Here is a 20,911-nt window from a genome sequence, read left to right as displayed (position 1 = left end):
GGGAAGAAATCTCTCTCTCTCTCTCTCTCTCTCTCTCTCTCTCTCTCTCTCTCTCTCTCTCTCTCTCTCTTTTAAATGGCCCTATTCTGATATTTTGAAGAAAGGAGATTTTGTTCAGGGAAGAAATCTCTCTCTCTCTCTCTCTCTCTCTCTCTCTCTCTCTCTCTCTCTCTCTCTCTCTCTCTCTCTCTCTCTCACTTAACTAGCCCAATTCTGAAACTGTGAAGCGTGGAGAGTTTGTTCAGGGAGGAAATGACCAATGTTGACCACTTGTTTTTATCTATTCATATTCCCAAACGCAAACTAGAATACTTCACTTCTTACTCTGCATATATATTTCTATTTTGTTAGGATAGATCTAACTGAAGTTCCAAATCACTTCAGCGTTTGACATCTCTAGGCTTTCATTTGCCCTCATAGTCAAGTTCTCGCTAACTACCAGTTTTATCTTTCTATCATTATTAAAGCCTCTTCAACTTCTATTTGTTTGAGTAGACTGCTGGTAAGAACCCTGCATCTAGCTCTTTAGATGTCTATAGCTACAGTGAAGAGCTGAATTGGCTTGGTGTGGAACCCTGATGTGAGTATTCAGCTCTTCTAAATGCTGAAAGAAATGTACTTTATGTTTTCCTACTCAAGAGCCCTTTCATCATCAGCTAGTTTATATATGACATATCTGTTTTGACGTTGTTGCCTTTTTCAGAATGATTTATTGTTAATTTGTTCTCTTCATTTATTTATTTCCTTATTTCCTTTCCTCACTGGGCTATGCTTTTCCAACTAGGGTTGTAGCTTGGATAGTAATAATAATAATAATATTAATAATAATAATAGCAAACTACCATCTGGAAACACCAGACTTTCCACCTCCCGTTCGCGAACCAGGTTCCTAATCCCACAAACTTTCTATTCTAGTGCTATTTACCTGATTTACTTTATTTCATATTCAATAACTCTGTGGTAGTAGGTTGGCCAAGGCACTAGCCACCCGTTAAGATACTACCTCTGGAGAGTTATTGGGTCCTTTGACTGGCCAGACAGTACTAGATTCGATACCTCTCTACTTAAGACTTACTTTCTCTTTGCCTAAGCATACGCCGAATAGTCTGGCCTAGTCTTTGCACAGTTTCCTCTTTCCTCTACACTGTAATTGTTCAGTGGCCAATTTCCTCTTGGTAAGGGTAAAAGAGACGCTTTAGCTATGGTAATCAGCTCTTCTTGGAAAATGACACTCCAAAATCAAACCACTGTTCTTTAGTCTTGGGTAGTGCCATATCCTCTTTACCATGGTCTTCCACTGTCTTGGGGTAGAGTTCTCTTGCCTAAGGGTACAATCAGGCACACTATTCTGTTTCATTATTTTCTTTCTTCACTGGGCTATTGTTCCCTGTAGGAACCCTTGGGCTTACAGCATCCTACTTTTCCAAACTTGGGCTTTAGCTTAGCTAGTAATAATGATAAAGATAGTAATGGAAATAATAAGACAGGTAAGATAGCCTGAGGTGGCGACTGCTTCCATAAAACTTTTCTTGGGCTCACCAATTGATGGTTTCTTTGGTAAATGAAATATCCTACCAAAAATACTTTATTTATTTACAAGTTACGTGATATAAAGCTGGACAACTTTTCACTCAAATGTTAAAGTTGGCTTTAAAGAAATTAAGACCTGAAAGTTTAAAGTTTTCGAGACAACATTTCAAGGGATAATCTAACGAAAAGAGTTTTTGACTTCAAGCGCTTTTTATCTGTGTATCGAAGGCCTTCGGAATAAACAACTATTATTTAGTTATAAGAGTAGACGAATTTATACAATTTATGATAAAAATCATCGAAAATAAAATATTAAACAGGTACATATTCCAACATTTAAATAATGGATTTTACTAGTAAATAATATTTTTTCTTGTTAAACCAAATTCAAATGTTTTAAATGGAGGAGTGAATGCATGAACATGAAAATTATCAATGAATATAATTAGGTGAATATAATTCAAACTAATTAATATATAAAATTCTTATAAAACAAAATATATTATAACATATGCATCTTTCATTTATGAAAATATTGATATATATTTAATTATACTTATAAGAAACGTCTTTTTTCGAAGTTTGAATTTTATTTTACAGCGTGTAGCCTTCAAGTCCTCACATCTATATTCTCCTATACAAAAAAAAATATTCATAAATTCATTTTTTTTACGAACGGTTACTTAATAAATAAATCCCATTTACTAAATATTTCCTATAAGGACGTTTATCTATTGTACATTCATTAAGAAACTGTCATAAACCAGAAATTTATTTAAATACAAAATCAGCTTTGTTTGAGATGGTGAATGGATAAGAAATGTAATATTTTTCTTCAAAAGAAAAGAAATTTTCTTGTATAATCTCAACATAATTTTGGCTGCGTAAATTAATCGGACAACTAGGGATATTCACAGAGGCCGTCGGAAGGAGAAACCTAAGCGTCATTGACAAGCCAGGACACAATTCTAACAAATGTTAAAGAGACATTACTGCTATGGATTTTATAGATATTCCTCTCGAAAGTTGTGGAATAATCTTCCTAATGAGGTAGTTGATTCGCCTATCCCTTGACTTTGAAGGGCTTTCATTACTGCTGAGGTTTTGACAGAATCAAATGCTTTCTCGTATTCTATATATGCCATGAATAGTGGTTTGTGATATTCTATTGATTTTTTCATTATTTGGTTAATTATATTAATATGGTCATTTGCTGAATACCCGCTTCTAACGCCTGTCTGCTCTCTTGGTTGATAAAAGTCCAGCTGTCTTTCTATTAAGCCTAATCGGTGGAACTTCAAAAGTTCAAACTTGCAGCGAATGTTTTCATGTCGAACATGGTAACATAAGTCTCTTTTTATAGTTTACATATGAAAGATCTTTTTAATGTTGTCTTTGTTCAGAAAATATTCTATTTTAATTGTACATTACTTCTCATATATTTTATTTATTTCATTATTTCCTTTCCTCACTAGGCTATTTTTCCTAGTTGGAGCCCTTGGTCTCCTAGCATCCAGTTTTTCCAACTAGGGTTGTAGCTTAGCTAATAATAATAACAATAATAATAATAGTAATAACAATAATATAGGAATTAGTTAAAAGAGAAATAGTGGAGTATATCTCAACGTCTTCTTCTTCTTCTGCTCCATCTTCAGAATCTGCTCTTGGCAAAGACCCTGAACTTTGGAGGCCCGAGGGTGAACCCTGCTATGCCCTCTGTATCTGGGAAGGGGAGCGAGGGGTCGATTTCGAAGGAGAATTTCTGTATCAGGGCCGTAAAGAGGAGGTACAGCGTCATTCTGGCCAAGGACTCCCCGAGACACGCCCTACGTCCTGCAGGTGATATTGCAAACTCATTGAAATGTGTTGGATAAGTAAGACAAATGGGATGGGCTGAGCTCTCTCTCTCTCTCTCTCTCTCTCTCTCTCTCTCTCTCTCTCTCTCTCTCTCTCTCTCTCTCAGCTTATAAAGAGAGATGAAGAATTATTTAGAATTTTAGTTTCATTTGCATAGAGCCATACAGAATTAGTTCTCTCTCTCTCTCTCTCTCTCTCTCTCTCTCTCTCTCTCTCTCTCTCTCTCTCTCTCTCTCTCTCTCTCTATGGTTATTTGACATATGGGCACAAGTGTAGTATATAATTTTTTACAATTTACGTAAGAAATCAGTCATGATATTTATCAATCATTATAAATTTTATTAGTTCACTTTCACTTTTGTATTTACTACTATGTTTTGTTTCCCTCCGACGTCGTTATTATCTTCGTTGCTTAATTTCCCCTATTACGTTTCATTTCTCATTCATTGATATCTTTCGTCACACTTTCCGCACAGTACTTCCTTTAATATTCCGATAACTTCCCCTTTCTAATATTTTTTTTTCGAGATACATCCTTCCCATAATCTTTCCAATAACGTTTCCATCATACGTCTACTCCTGTTCTTTTATTCCATATCTTGCTTCTTGCTTCCCCTTTCCATCTTAGTTGCCATCTCTCAACTATCTTTCAGAATAGTTCCAAAATTTCAATCTTGAAGTTCCTCTTCCGACCAGTACCCTCCATACCCCTACCTATTATTATAGTGCTATTAAGTTATACTTTTCCAATTCCCTTTCCAGCATATACCTTGGTTCTTTTATTGTTTCCATTAAAATCCCTTTCCAGAGCCTATCCTTAGCTTAATATTCCAAAATATCTTAATGCTTTAATATGACCTGAATCTTCCAACATGCTACCGTTCCAGACCCCTCCTCAACTTTCCAGTTTAGAACATTCCATTACTCCTACTACTCCTACTTTTTTCAAAAACCTTCCTTTCCATAGCCCATCTAACTTTCTCATTCCATAATATCCCAGCATTCCTATTAGTCCTACCGTTCCAGTAATCTCCCTTTCCATGAACCTCCTAACTTTCTCATTTCAAAATATCCCAGCATTCTTATTAGTCCTACCCGTTCCAGCAACCTCCTTTCCATAGCCCTTCGAACTTTTTAATTCCAGAATATCCCAGCATTCCTATGAGTCCTACCAGTTCCAGCAACCACCCTTTTCATAACCCTCCAAACAATCTCATTCCAGAATATCTATGGCTTTTATTACTTCTACCAGTTCCAGTAACCTCCCTTTCCGAACATGGTCCTAACTCCCAATTCAAAACTATCCCAGCAGGCATACCTCACCTGTTTCTTCCAGCTGACACCCTCAACTTTCCAACTAAAGACCACTTTCCCTTGGTCCCCTTACTCTTTAAAGATATCTTCCCTCAACTTTCACTCTTCTTTCTCCCTAAAGACCACTTTCCCATGGCCCTCTTTCTCTCTAAAGACAACTTCCCTCAACGTTCACTCCCCTTTCTCCCTAAAGACCACTTCTCGCACCTGTCCCCCACACTCTTTTCCCTCTAAAGACCACTTCTCTCACCTTTCACTATTACCATCTATAGAACACTACACTTCTCCAGCCCCCTAAAACTTTCTTAATGATGACCCCTTCCCTCACCTTTTCCAAAGGGAATCATACGTTCGTCCTTCCTCAGTGACCCGTCAGGATTCAAGAAGCGCTCGGGCCGGAAGTTCTCAGGGTCACCCCAGTATTCCTTGTCCATCTGGACGCTGTACAGATTGATCATGACCATTGTCCTTGCAGGAATGTTGTAGCCCTTCGGAGGATGTACAGTAAGTAAATTCATAGTAGAAGTAAAAGTATTATAATCTGTTAACTATTGTAAGTATTTCAAAGTTTATAATGGAGTATTTTCATATGGTCAAAATTGACCTGTATCTAGGATTTAAATTAAATTTTGAAATATGCATATATATACATATATATATATATATATATATATATATATATATATATATATATATATATATATATATATATATATATATATATGCATATATCTGTGTAATTCTTATGTTTGTATATATAGGTACTTGTATATATAATATATAATTATACTCAGCACATATATATATACATATATATATGCATATATCTGTGTAATTCCTATGTTTGTATATATAGGTACATGTATATATAATATATAATTATACTCAACATATATATATATGCATATATATATATATATATATATATATATATATATATATATATATATATATATATATATATATATGTATTTATATATAAAAGTGTGAATATTGTTTATCTATGTGTGTATATATATACATATATGTATATATATATATATATATATATATATATATATATATATATATATATATATATATATGTGTGTGTGTGTGTGTATATATAGCATATATGTATATATGTATATATGTATATATATATATATATATATATATATATATATATATATATATATATATATATATATACATATATATATATATGTATATATATGTTTATATATATATATATATATATATATATATATATATATATATATATATATATATATATATACAGTACATGCGTGTGCCTATTAATTCAAATACTTTTCTCAAAGATATTTTGACAAAGACTCCTAAAACGCAATAAACAAAATAAATTGTCCTCGATCCAAGCCTTGGCTTAATACACTTTCTTGATAAAATTTCCAATCACAAAACCGCTATGGATCACGCCTCAACAACATGGGAAAACACATCACTTCCAAAACGGAAAAACAAGTGACTCAAGAAAACAATGAACTGCCAATGACTAATGACTAACAGCGCCCCACCCGTTGAATCAAATGAGAAACGATAGTAGGGTCTCCACTGCTTAATCAAATGAGAAACGATAGTAGGGCCTCCGAAAATAAACACCGAGATGATTTATCAATAATGGTGGTGACAACAATAGACCTTTAAGAACAGTTTGAAATGGGATAGAGAGGCCTTCGAAAATAAACTCGTTATGATGAAGATGAAAAGGATAGACCTTAACAAAAAAAATGATTATGAACTGAATGAGGGTTAACAGAAGAGCCGGATGGAACCAGATTTATCTCTTTCAAATTTTCTTTTATATTCTTAATTTGGTTTCCGAATAGGTTTTAAAGGAGGAATTTAGATTTAATAAATTACCAATAATCGAAATACTTCATAAAGGGGGGTAAACTAAATTATCAGTATTCTGGATGTATTATAAAGGGGAAAACTAAATTATCAGTATTCTGAATGTATCATAAAGGGGGGAACTAAATTATCAGTATTCTGAAAGTATCATAAAGGGAGGTAACAAAAATTAACTGTATTCTGAATATATTATAAAGGGTAAAACTAAATTATCAGTATTCTGAATGTATCATAAAGGGTAAAACTAAATTATCTGTATTCTGAAAGTATCATAAAGGGGGTAATAAGAATTAACTGTATTCTGAATGTATTATAAAGGAGGAAATTAAATAGCTACTATTCTAGATATATTGCAAATGAGGAAATTAAGTGAACACTATCCTAAATATATTATAGAATAGGAATTGAATTACCAGGATTCTAGATATATAATAAGGAGAAAATTACAATAATAGTATTCTAAGTTTATTACTAAGGAGGATATTGAATTATTTCCATCTAGAATATATGATAAAGGAGGAAATCAAAAGGACGTACTGCCAGGTTGTGAAAATGTAACACATGATAACATCGACAAAATTATTCAATATACGAGAAAGTTAAATATTATATCACCAGTTAGTGCTGAGTCGAGCACAAGATATCATCAAACCAGAGAATATTAGATTGTAAGAACCTATGTTAGTTAAGATATTGAATTAGGCCTACCTGAAATTTGGTGTCTCTTGTAGAACAGTGGGGCACGGTGAGGGGAGCTGGCCCACGGAACCTGAATACCTCTGTTATAAAAGCCTCGGTATAAACCAACCTATAATAGAAAATATATCACGATTAGGAGAGAAGATAGAAACTGTTAACGACTTACTATTGCCTAACGTACCTAAGCCTAAGGCCAAAAGAATGTATGAGAACAGGCCAACCCACCAGTGCAATAAACACGTCCAAAATTGCTCAAAGGCGGGGACTCAAGTGGTGAGACGTCATCACTAGGAAAAATGCAGGGCAGCAGGGTTCACTCTATTAGTAGTGGTCTGTGTAGTTCTAGAAGGTGTTAAGGGAACATTTGTGGGGTCTCCTTTATTCTTTATTTTACTGAGTGGAACTAAAATGAAAAATACCCAACACCTGTGTACATTGCCCTAAACGAGTCTGGTATTGATATATAGAACGCGGACTGACAGAAAGAGAGAGAGAGAGAAGATAATGAGTGGTGATTCTAACAATGACGTCATTGGCAATGTTTAGTCAGAAGTCCATCTCACCTGCCTCAGCAATAAGTGGTGGGTTGACCTGTTATTTTCTTTTGGCCTTACCTGAGCCTTGAAGATGGTGGGCCAAATTGGGCCTTGTTTATAGGTTAGAACAAGTGTAGTTTATAAAACTGCAGTTACCTGACTTGAAAATCTGAAATAGCCGTAGTTAACCCAGCTGGTGATAGCATACATTGAGATGTATAGACTAAAGCATTTGATTACTACTAACCAACATACCTTGGAGAAGTAATGGTACAGCTTGTGTCTCAACTCTGATAGTGAAATATCTGTAATGATTTAGCTTTGATGGTGTCGTCAATCCGGATATTAGTATGCTTTACGCTTTAACAATTTGGGTCTACAGAATAGGTATTCAGACTTGATTGAAACTGTTGAAAGACTTCTACTTGTATGCCAATATTTAGATTCTCATTTAGCTGGAAGGATTTCCCCCTGGAAATTAATACTGTAGTTGATAAGAAATTTATTTGCTAAAGAAAAAAAAATTGGAATACAAGTTTTATATTCTATACTGTTTTACTTATGTAGAGGCCTATGGTAAGGTTTTCATTTTTAACCCAGACTCGAGGTAAGTGATAGACCTTTTGGCTTCTTGAAGAGAGGCCCTGGTACTATGACGCCAGATAACTTAAAACCACGCAGTCAGTCTTGAAGAAGTGTTATAAAAATCAGGTAAAACAGAAAAAAAAATTAAAGTTTGATAATAGAAACAAAAAAAATGGTTTTGATAAGGTCATTTAAAACGAGGAAATTCGGAAGCCTTTTCTCTAAGGTCTCCTTTCAGAAGAAGAGCCCGTGTGCTTGCAAAAAGCCAAACTAATCTACAACAACAAAGCTTCTTACTTTGGACGGTCATCCAATGACGGAAGGCGTTCTTGGCCCACGACTGAGTCCAGCTCATCTTGGATCTTCTTCATGTATTCAGGGTAGAGAGCGCAAAACATTAACGCAAAGGACACCGATGCTGAACCAGTTTCAGACCCCGCTGTGAAGATGTCAGAACAGAGTGACACCAGTTGGTCCTCTGTTGGAATGTCGGTGATTTGATCAGGATTAGAAAGGAATTGAAAATATGGGGTCATTTTCTAACTCAGTGGCATAAAAGTGTTGAGTAAGTATGGCGCCAGTTTTGCATGAAATTTGGTAGTGCATGAAAGTTATGAGTTTAAAATATAAGCATAAGTTTCTGCATGAAAGTTAGTAGCTAAGAGGGGAACTGGAAATATGGTGACAGCTTTTCCAGGTAAACTGTGGTTCACAGGTGGAGTGGAAATATGGCATAATTTTTTTGCATGAAAGTTGGTGGTATTGATATAGAGTAGAAAATGGAATCAGAAATTGCATGAAATTTAGTTGTTTAGATTTAGAGTAGAAATGTAGCGACAGCTCTTGCATCAGAGTTGGAACCTTAAAGGTGGAGTGGAAACATGGCGTCAGTTTTTGCAAGAAACATTGTTTTAAACATGGAATGGAAATATATCATCAGCTTTAGCATGAAATGAATCTTTTTCATTCATCTAACTACTCTCATTCATTCTTTTCCATTCCATACTTCTATGACATTTTTAATTCTTCTACTCCAGCTAATCATGCCAATATATTTCCCTGCTTCCTTAACTATCACCTTTATTTCAAAGTGCCAACTCAATATTATAGCTATCTTTAAACTAATTGGCAACCTGCAATATATCTTATTATTCATTGTATATTCAATCATTCATCGTGAAGATGACTTACCTCTGAATGTGGTTTCCTTATCGTCGGCGTGTTTTGACATCTCTATCAAGAAGATATCGATAAAATCTCTTGGATTATCTGGGTCCAACGTCGCTTTGTGCTCTTCCACTGAGTTCTGAGGGAAGGATTATTATTATTATTATCATTATTATTATTATTATTATTATTATTATTTCGATAGGAGACCCTCTTTTATGCGGTTGTTTGTAGATAATGGCTGCCTCAGTGGTGTTAATTTTATGTCACTTTTTCTATATATCTAATTTTCTCCTTAACAGTGCTGCAATTCTCCAGTAACTTTGCTATTTTCATTCTTAGAGAGGATATACTGTTGTCGTTGTTGTTGTTGTTCTTGTTGTATAAAGGTTTAAAGGCCGCTCATGAATGGCAGAGGCAAGGGAGAGTGACATTGCCCTATCAAGCAGGACAATGCCCTAGAGACTGACCCTATATACATATGATCTGCGCCCAAGTCCCTTCTCCGCCCAAGCTAGAACCAGGGATTGGCTGCTGAGGACTCGGTAGATAGACCTATAAGCTCCCCCAAACTCTCCTATCCTTAGGTCACAAGGATGGTGAGAGTGCAGTGACCAAAAAAACTAACAAGTTTGAGCGGGACTCGAACCCCAGTCTGGAGTTCACTACACTTAAAAAATTGCTGTAAAAAGCGATAAAAAATCTGGAATAAATGTTGCCAGACATTCACCGTTTTAAAAACCGATATATTGACGTAAAGGAGTGATATAACGGTTTCCAACTCATAAAAGATAATAATGTAGGGTAAAAATTATGGCCGCCTGTAATTTACTGAAATACGGCTGTGAACAGTATACTTTTACGGAGAATTTCCGATTAAAATTGCGTTTTTTAACAGTTTATCTGTTTGCAAACTGGCAGTATAATTGATTGAGCAATAGTGAGACCTATAGATTTAAATGCTATCATTTCTGCATCACAATCGAAGCAAGCTGAACCCGTTCAGATGCAGTCATTGTTCTCAGAAAAACAATGATTTGGTTTCAACAGCTGATCTAAGAGTTTTCTTAAAATAAATAAGATCTTTATCTTCCAGCGACGAATGGTTAGAAAATGCCTTTGTAACTCTCTTAGAAGAATCGATTTATTTAGGGAAATGTCTTTGTAACTCTCTTAGAACAATGGATTTATGTGACATTTGTTTTCGCTGCAGACCGCGAACAATGAACTTGGTTCATCAGCATCTTTAGACATATTGTGTGTGTGTGTGTGTGTGTGTGTGTGCGCGCGCGCGCGTTAAGATTGCCTTGCCTTATGCAAGACACGTGCTCTTGCGTTGGCAGCCCGTAAGCCAATGTAACTGTAGTTTACTTTGATTCACTTTGAAAGAGGGATTTAGACAAAGAAAATTCGGTGTGCCATGATAATGTTTCGCATTATACTTAGGCTGGTCACGTGACACACCTATGTCTCGGGCACAGCAGTTGAGATTCACTGATCTACACTATTTCAAAAAAAAAAAAAAAAAACGTAATTTCAATCGGAAATTCTTCGTTAAAATATATTGTTCTCAGCCGTATTTCAGTAAAATACAGGCAACCGTAATTTTTACCATACTTTATTATTATCTTTTACGCGTTTGTATCTGTAGTATCACTCATTTACGTCAATATATCCATTTTTAAAACGGTAAAAATCCTGGAATAAATGTTGCAAGTCATTTACCGTTTTTTTAATGCAAATTTTAACAGTGCACTTAGGCTGGTCACGTGACACACCTGTATGTCGGGCTCACGGTTGAGAATCAATGATCTACACTGTTTAAAAAAAATTAAAAAAAAACTATTTTCAATCGGAAAATCTTCGTTAAAATATACTGTTCTCAACCGTATTTCAGCAAAATAAATGCGACCGTAATTTTTACCCTACTTTGTTATTGTTTTAACGGGTTGGTAACTGTAATATCACTTCTTTACGACTATATATCCGTTTCATAAAACGGTAAATTCCCGGCAACATTTATTCCTGGATCTTTTTTTTCCTTTTTTATTACAGCAAATTTCTAACAGTGTAGGGCAATGCATATATAATCGTGAAAAACTCTCTTAACAACAGGGATACCATATGAATTCGAATGACAAAATGAGCTGTATATTCTTTGAGCGAATGGTCTAGCTCAACAGTTGGTGATTAACATGTCTGCACTGTTAAAAATTTTCCGTAATAAAACGGTAAAAATCCTGGAATAAATGTTACCAGGCATTTGCCGTTTTAAAAACGAATATATTGACGTTAAGGAGGAATATTACAGTCACCAACCTGTAAAAGATAATTACAAAGTAGGGTAAAAATCCCGGTCGCCTGTATTTTACTGAGAAACCGCTAAGAACAATATATTTTTACGGAGAATTTCTGAATAAAATTGCTGTTTTCTTAACATTCTGGTGTGAAAAGTGATTGCTACAATATTTGACCAAACTAAATTCAGACACTATTGCATATCAAGATATAATCCAATTTTACCTGTCAAATCTAAATTTAGACACCATTGCATATCGAGATTTAATCCAATTTTACCTGTCAAATCTAAATTTAGACATCATTGCATATTGAGATTTAATCCAATTTTACCTGTCAACTCTAATTTTAAATACCATTGCATATCAAGATTTAATCCAATTTTACCTGTCAAATCTAAATTTGGACACCATTGCATATCAAGATTTAATCCAATTTTACCTATAAAATCCAAATTGCATATCAAGATTTAATAAAATTTTACCTGTCAAATCTAAATTCAGACATCATTGCATCATTATCAAGATTTAATAAAATTTTACCTGTCAAATCTAATCACAGACATCATTGGATATCAAGATTTAATCAAATTTACCTGTCAAATCTAAATTTAGACACCATTCATATCAAGATTTAATCCAATTTTACCTGTCAAATCAAAATTTAGACATCATTGCATAATTATCAAGATTTAATAAAGTTTTACCTGTCAAATCTAAATTCAGACATCATTGGATATCAAGATTTAATGAAATTTTACCCTAAACACAGTGACAGACAGACAGACAGACAGTCAGGATTCAAATCAAATGAATAAAGTCTAAAACTCACCTCAATGAAAGCTTTCGCCTTATACATTCCATCCATGGTAATGCTAAATTTGGAGTTCTTTGGCATGACGTGACGTGCAATAGGGATTATGTCGACAATTGTCCCTGTCACCTGTCGACAAAAAATTCAACCGAAAATATGTATCTTTCTTTTTTACTCTACTCATTTCTGCTGTCTATTGTTCTTCGTTAATGATTTTATAATCGAATTATATCTTATTTAGTAAATTCTAATACTGTTGATCAACATTAGATAAGGTAAAATATGTAGCATGAAAGGTTTAAAAGGTTGTAAAGTCCACTCATGAATGGCAGAGGCAAGGGATAGTGATAATACCCTAGCTAGCAGGACAATGCCCTAGAGACTGACCATATACAGTATATACATATGATCAGCACCCAAGCACCCTCTCCACCCAAGCTAGGCCTGGGAGGGCCAGGCAATGGCTGCTGATAAATCAGCAGGTAGACCTATAGGCTCACTCAAAATCCTACATCCTTAGCTCACAGGGATGGTAAGGTTGCAAACACTACAACAAACTATCGAGGCTGAGTGGGACTCGAACCCCAGTAGCAGTAGTGGAAGCAGTAGTAGTAGTAGTAGTAGTAGTAGTAGTAGTAGTAGTAGTAGTGCTTACCTCTCCAGCCCTGAAAGCTTTATTGAGACTCTCAACCAAATCGATTAGCTGTGGGTCATTTCTTTGGAACCTGGTTCCTCCCATTAGAGCCCAAAGGATGTTAGTTGCAGACACGCCCAACTTCACCTGGGGGAAAGAAAAGGTTCATTATTATTATTATCATTATTATTATTATTATTATTATTATTATTATTATTATTATTATTATAAATTGCAGAAAGTGCCTTGGTAAATGGATGAATAGATTATTATTATTATTATTATTATTATTATTATTATTATTATTATTATTATCATTATTATTATAAATTAGGGGAAGTGCCTTTGTAAATAGATAGATTATTATTATTATTATTATTATTATTATTATTATTATTATTATTATTATTACTAATATTTCCAACTAAGCTACAACCCTAGTTGAAAAATCAGTATACTAAAACCCCAAGGGCTCCAACTGGGGAAAATAGCCCAAAGAAGAAGGGAAAAAAGGAAATAAATTAACTACAAAATAAATAATAACCAATTAAAATAAAGAACTTTAAAAACAGTAACATAATTGAAATAGATCTTTCATATAGACTATAAAAAAAGAGATTCGTGTCAGCCTGTTCAACATAAAAACATTCGCTACAAGTTTGAACTTTTGAATTTCTCACTCTGATTTCTTTGTAACTCGCGACCCAATGTTCCACGCACCGGACCCCTAAGGTCTATTAGAAATGGTGTGAGAAATTTGTATCATAAGGGATAATCTTGAATAAGTGTTTACTATCGAATAGTCAACCAATTTTTGGGTCTCCTGGTGTTTAGGCCTTCTGATTTTTGGGTCTCCTGGTGTTTAGGCCTTCTGATTTTTGGGTCTCCTGGTATTTGCGTCGGCTGGTGTTTGGGTCGCCTGGCGTTTTGGTCTTCTGATCGTTGGGTCTCCTGGTGTTTTGGTCTTCTGATCGTTGGGTCTCCTGGTGTTTTGGTCTTCTGATCGTTGGGTCTCCTGGTGTTTTGGTCTTCTGATTTTTGGGTCTCCTGGCGTTTTGGTCTTCTGATCGTTGGGTCTCCTGGTGTTTTGGTCTTCTGATTTTTGGGTCTCCTGGTGTTTTGGTCTTCTGATCATTGGGTCTCCTGGTGTTTTGGTCTTCTGATCGTTGGGTCTCCTGGTGTTTAGGCCTTCTGATTTTTGGGTCTCCTGGTGTTTAGGCCTTCTGATTTTTGGGTCTCCTGGTGTTTAGGCCTTCTGATTTTTGGGGCTCCTGGTATTTGGGTCGCCTGGTGTTTGGGTCGCCTTGCATTTTGGTCTTCTGATATTTGGGTCTCCTGGTGTTTGGGTTTTCTGATTTTTGGGTTTTCTGATTTTTGGGGCTCCTGGTATTTGGGTCGCCTGGTGTTTGGGTCGCCTTGCATTTTGGTCTTCTGATATTTGGGTCTCCTGGTGTTTGGGTTTTCTGATTTTTGGGTTTTCTGATTTTTGGGTCTCCTTATTTTTAGGTCTCATGGTGTTTTTTTTTTTTTTCTTCTTCTGATTTTGGGGTTTCCTGGTGTTTCGGTCTCCTGATTTTTGGGTCTCCTGATTTTTGGTCTCATGATTTTTGAGTCACCTGGTGTTCGGGTCTCCTGATTTTTTGGATCTCCTGGTGTTTTGGTCTTCTGATTTTTGGGTTTCCTGGTGTTTGGGTCTCCTGATTTTTTGGTCTCCTGATTTTTGGGTCTCCTGATTTTTGGGTCTCCTGATTTTTAGGTCTCCTGATTTTTGGGTCTCCTGACTTTAGGGTCTTCTGGCTTTTAGGGTCTCCTGATTTTTTGGTCTCCTGGGTGTTTGGGGTCTCCTGATTTTTGGGTCTCCCGGTGTTTGGGTCTCCTAATTTTTTAGTCTCCTGTTGTTCCGGTCTCCTGATGTTTTGGGCCTCCTGGTGTTTTGTTCTTCTGATTTTTGGGTTTCCTGGTGTTTGGGTCTCATGATTTTGAGGTATCCTGATTTTTGGTCTCCGGATTTTTTAGTCACCTGGTGTTGGGGTCTCCTGATTTTTTGGGTCTCCTGGTGTTTTGTTCTTCTGATTTTTGGGTTTCCTGGTGTTTGGGTCTCCTGAATTTTGGGTCTCCTGGTGTTTGGTTCTCCAAGTGTTTTGGTCTCCTGATTTATGGGTTCCTAGTATTTGGGTCTCCTGATTTTTAGGTCTCCTGATTTTTGGGTCTCCTGGTGTTTGGAATCTCCTGAATTTTGGGTCTTTGGCGTTTGGGGTCTCCTGATTTTTTGGGTCTCCTAGTTTTTTGGGGTCGCCTGATTTTTAGGTCTCCTGATTTTTGGGTCTCCTGGCGTTTGAGGGTCTGCTTTAATTAGGTCTTTGGGTCTCATCTTAAATTATGTCTTAAAGTCTCCCCTTTAATCAGGTCTTTGGGTCTTCTCTTAAATTCTGTCTTAAGGTCTACACTTTAATTAAGTCTTTGGGTCTTCTCTTAAATTCTGTCTTAAAGTCTCCCCTTTAATCTGGTCTTTGGGTTTTCTCTTAAATTCTGCCTTAAGGTCTCCCCTTTAATTAAGTCTTTGGGTCTTCTCTTAAATTCTGTCTTAAGGTCTCCCCTTCAATCAGGTCCTTGAGTCTTCTCTTAAATTCTGTCTTAAAGTCTCCCCTATAATTAGATCTTTGGGTCTTCCCTTAAGTTCTGTCTTAAGGTCTCCCCTTTAATTAGGATTTTGTGCCGCCTCTTAAATTCTGTCTTAAGGTCTCCCCCTTAATCAGGTCTTTGGGTCTTCTCTTAAATTCTGTCTTAAGGTCTCCCTTTTAGTTAGGTTTTTGTTTCGCCTCTTAAATTCTGTCTTAAAGTCTCCCTTTTAATTAGGTCTTTGGGTCTTCTCTTAAATCCAGTCTTAAGATCTCCCCCTTAATCAGGTCTTTAGGTCTTCTCTTAAATTCTGTCTTAAGGTCTCCCTTTAATTAAGTCTTTGGGTCTTCTCCTAAATTCTGTCTTAAGGTCTCCCATCCAAGTCTGCCTCAATGTGTCCCCTCCACTTCATTCTCACAATCTCTATAATGCTATATCTAATTCTGTATTTTTAGAAATCATCCAAGGGACAGGGACAGGGACATTGCCCTATCAAGCAGGACAATGCCCTAGAGACTGACCATATGACATATGATCAGCGCCCAAGCCCCCTCTTCACTCAAGCTAGGACCAAGGAGGGGAAGGCAGTGGCTGCTGATGACTCAGCAAATAGACCTATAGGTTCTCACAAACATCCCATCCTTAGCTCACAAGCATGATGAGGATGTAGCGACCAAAGGAATTAACGAGTCTAACGGGACTCGAACCCCAGTCTGGCAATCACCAGGCAAGGACGCTACCTCCAAGCCACCCTAACCCTAGGGTAGGATAGGTGGGGAAGGGAAGGGGAGCATTAGGATTTTGGAAGGATTGAAAGGGAATGTGTTAAAAGGAAGTACAATGGGAGGTGAAAAGATTGGGGCAGACCCAATTGCAATTAAACCCCGCAGGCAGAACCCCGGCGGTGAATCTCCACCCCGGATCCAAAAAAAAAAAAAAAAACTCACTTGTAATTCGACTCCTTCGTCTGTTCCTTCGATTTCTTTAATGAGTTCCTGGGCTTCTTCGTGCATAACGGCCTCGTGAGAGCGCTTTCCAAATCCCAAGTTTCGGAAGTTATGTAAGGAGAATCTGCGCTGTTCCTTCCAGAATTCGCCTTCGGTGAACATGACGCCTGGAAAATATTTTTTCATGGGGTTCGGATTTAAGAATTTACCAATGATAAAGACATCAGTTATATCATCAAGTATATTAATCAATTGGTAAATGATATTATCCATTGCATTAACACTGTTTAATATCCTAATTCAAAAATCAAATAACTAATTCCCAAATCTTAACAAAATACACTTTTCTTTTCAAATCCTTCGGGGCCTTGTTGTCAAATTTGTTTAATTTCTGGTAATACGGGGTTTGGATTTAGAATTTACTTGTGATAAAGACATCAGTTATATCATCAAGTATATTAATCAATTGATAAATGATATTATCCATTGTATCAACATTGTTTAATATCCTAATTCAAAAAACAAATTTCTAATTCCCGAATCTTAACCCAATCCACTTTACTTTTCAAATTCTTCGGAGCCTTGTTGGCAAATTTGTTTAATATCGTGCAGTACTGTTGATAAGGGTTCTCAATACGAAAAATAAAGTCGAGATTCAAGATACTATAAAAGAGTACTTTTTACTCTAATACTGAAGAATAAATGTTATCAAGCGTACTATACTGTTGAAGAAAACGTAATTCTAATCGGAAATGCTCTGCAAAAATATACTGTTCTCGGCCATATTTCAGTAAAATACAAGCGACCGTAATTCTACCTTACTTTGTTATTATCATTTACGGATTGGTGACCGTGATATCACCCCTTTACGTTAATATATCCATTTTTTAAACGGTAAGAATCCTGGGATAAATGTTGCCAGGCATTTACCGTTTTTCAATGCAAATTTCTAAATGTATTAAATCGGTTAAAGAAGCAAAATTGACAGTTGGCATAGATATAATGTTCAGAACACTAAGAGTTTTAATTTTCACATAAGCAGCTCCTCCATATTCACGCTGGACATATCCGTCCTTGAATAAACCTCTTTCATAGGACCTCCCATAAGAAATCCTACCTTTGGTTTCCCCGTCATCTCGGTATTTAATAAAGAGGCTCTCCGGACGTCCGTTGAGGTCGTCGGTCGCCAGAGCCTCTTTTACGGCCGACCATCCGTTGATGATCACGGTCCGTTGCGGACCGAAATAGATACCCACTACCGGTCCGTAGGTCTCTGAAAGGCGCCACAAGTGCTTGTGGACCAAGTGCCTCTCGATGAACGGGTAGCCGACGAAAGGGTATCGAGGGGGTCCTGGAATTAAGGTTGCATTAATGAGATATTAAGGTAGGTCAGTTAAGTAGAGGTTCGTTTTATTTTAAGGTAAGATATGAGAAATTTAAATTAAGGTAAGCCAATCAAGTAGGTGTACGTTTGATATCAAGGTAAGATATGAGAAATTGAAATTAAGGTAAGCCAATCAAACTGGTTCGTTTGATATTAAGGTAAGATATGAGAAATTGACATGAAGGTAAGCCAATCAAACTGGTTCGTTTGATCTTAAGGTAAGATATGAGAAATTGAAATTAAGGTAAGCCAATCAAGTAGGGGTACGTTTGATATCAAGGTAGATATGAGAAATTGAAATTAAGGTAAGCCAATCAAACAGTGATTCGTATGATCTTAAAGTAAGATATAAGAAATTGAAATTAAGGTAAACCAATCAAGCAGAGGTTCGTTTGATATAAAGGTAAGATATGAGAAATCAAGGTAAGCCAATCAAACAGAGTTACGTTTGATATAAAGGTAAAATTTGAGCAAATTCAATGTGCTGTGATATTTGTGTAAAACCAAGGTCACAAAAATTGAAGGAAAATTTGGAGGATATTGATGGGAGATCTGGGTATGATTTAGGCAAAACTGATATAAAACTTTTAAGAAATTAAGGAATTAAGAAATTAAGAGGTGAGAATGAGACCAAATCAACATGAGATCTATGTGAAGTCATAGTAGGATTGAAGCAAAATTTAAGGGAGATTGGCGTCCTATTAAAGAGAAATCACATGTGGGAAATATACATAAAAGATGTGCAATTTTTGCAATAGAATATTTAGAAAAAATAATGCTGATTCAAGTAAAATTATACGTGGCAAAACTTTCACAATTTTTACTGTATTTGATATTTCAAAATCTAGTTTTCTACTATATCTCAATCACTTTTATAATAGATTAACTGACGATTACTTAACAAGGAATTGATCAAAAGTAAACACCAAACAATGATGCATAGAAGAAAACTAAAGTACAACATTAACAGAAAAATAAAAGAAAAAATAACGTAACGTTAAAAGGGTAATAGCAATAATATCAAATACACAATGGGGACACTCCAAAATCAAACCATTGTTCTCAAGTCTTGGGTAGTGCCAAAGCCTCTGTGCCATAGTCTTCCACTGTCTTGGGTTAGAGATCTCTTGTTTGAGGGTACACTCGGGCACACTATTTTATCTTGTTTCTCTTCCTCTTGTTATTTTCAAGTTTTTATAGTTTATATATAAAAGATCTATTTTTATATTATAATTTTTCTTAAAATTCTCTTGTAGTTCTTCTTTATTTCATTTCCTCACTGGGCTATTTTCCTTGTTGGAACCCTTTGTCTAATACCATCCTGTTTTCCCATCTATTGTTGTAGCATAGCAAGTAATAATAATAAAAATGATAATAATAATAATAATAATAAAAATAATAATAATAATAATTATTATTATTATTATTATTATTATTATTATTATTATTATTATTATTATTATAATAATAATAATAATAATAATAATAATAATAATAATAATAATAATAAAATCTACTAGAGAGAATAATTGTTTGAGAAAATAATAATAATAATAATAATAATAATAATAATAATAATAATAATAATAATAATAATAATAATAATAATAATAATAATAATAACAAAATCTACTAGAGAGAATAATTGAGAAAATAAAGAGGTAAAACGAACACATATATTTCCATGACTTCGGAGGAATTTCGAAGTAGGCAAAACTTACCAGGTGGAAATCCGTGCGGTTTTTTTAAACTTACCAGGTGGAAATCCGTCCGTTTTTTTAAAACTTACCAGGTGGAAATCCGTCCGGTTTTTTAAAACTTACCAGGTGGAAATCCGTCCGGTATTTTAAAACTTACCAGGTGGAAATCCGTCCGGTTTTTTAAAACTTACCAGGTGGAAATCCGTCCGGTTTTTTAAAACTTACCAGGTGGAAATCCGTCCGGTATTTTAAAACTTACCAGGTGGAAATCCGTCCGGTTTTTTAAAACTTACCAGGTGGAAATCCGTCCGGTTTTTTAAAACTTACCAGGTGGAAATCCGTCCGGTTTTTTAAAACTTACCAGGTGGAAATCCGTCCGGTATTTTAAAACTTACCAGGTGGAAATCCGTCCGGTTTTTTAAAACTTACCAGGTGGAAATCCGTCCGGTTTTTTAAAACTTACCAGGTGGAAATCCGTCCGGTTTTTAAAACTTACCAGTGGAAATCCGTCCGGTTTTTTAAAACTTACCAGGTGGAAATCCGTCCGGTTTCTTAACACTGTAGTAGATCCACGTAGCCAAAAGTATTAAGGCAAGAACGAGCAACATAATGTCATCTCTTTCTTTGCTAAACTCCGGTAGAAGATCTGTCAAGAAAATAATTGAATGGTTTATCAAAATTATGTGATGTATAGCGTCGTCAATGAATGTACTAAAAGAAGTCCAGTGCTCTCTCTCTCTCTCTCTCTCCTCTCTCTCTCTCTCTCTCTCTTTCTTTGCTAAACTCCGGTAGAAGATCTGTCAAGAAAGTAATTGAATGGTTTTGCACAATTATGTGATATATAGCATCATCAATAAATGTACTAAAAGAAGTCCAGTGCTCTCTCTCTCTCTCTCTCTCTCTCTCTCTCTCTCTCTCTCTTTGCTAAACTCCTTTAGAAGATCTGTCAAGAA

The 20,911-nt window shown here is 35.5% G+C and overlaps 1 protein-coding gene across 5 annotated transcripts in view; it reads right to left on the bottom strand.

The window, feature by feature from the left end:
* Nucleotides 1-1,576: 1,576 nt before the first annotated feature.
* The window catches only part of LOC137653629 (methyl farnesoate epoxidase-like), a 24,525-nt gene continuing 5,190 nt past the window's right edge, over nt 1,577-20,911 (bottom strand). For 2 of the 5 annotated variants that reach the window (XM_068387200.1, XM_068387201.1), the window contains exons 2-11: nt 20,488-20,604; nt 17,992-18,225; nt 16,875-17,041; nt 13,330-13,455; nt 12,693-12,803; nt 9,588-9,702; nt 8,694-8,874; nt 7,285-7,384; nt 5,030-5,189; nt 1,577-3,363 (exon numbers count right to left, since the gene is read on the bottom strand). In XM_068387200.1, the coding sequence (XP_068243301.1) occupies nt 3,182-3,363; nt 5,030-5,189; nt 7,285-7,384; nt 8,694-8,874; nt 9,588-9,702; nt 12,693-12,803; nt 13,330-13,455; nt 16,875-17,041; nt 17,992-18,225; nt 20,488-20,566 (1,455 nt within the window). In that variant the 5' untranslated portion in view covers nt 20,567-20,604 and the 3' untranslated portion in view covers nt 1,577-3,181. The other 3 variants (XM_068387202.1, XM_068387204.1, XM_068387203.1) reach the window with 3 other exon arrangements.

This window comes from Palaemon carinicauda, chromosome 14 (genome assembly GCF_036898095.1).
Source record: "Palaemon carinicauda isolate YSFRI2023 chromosome 14, ASM3689809v2, whole genome shotgun sequence".
NCBI lineage: Eukaryota > Metazoa > Arthropoda > Malacostraca > Decapoda > Palaemonidae > Palaemon > Palaemon carinicauda.
Note: the sequence above shows the minus strand (reverse complement) of the source record. Positions and strands in the feature narration are given on the sequence as shown.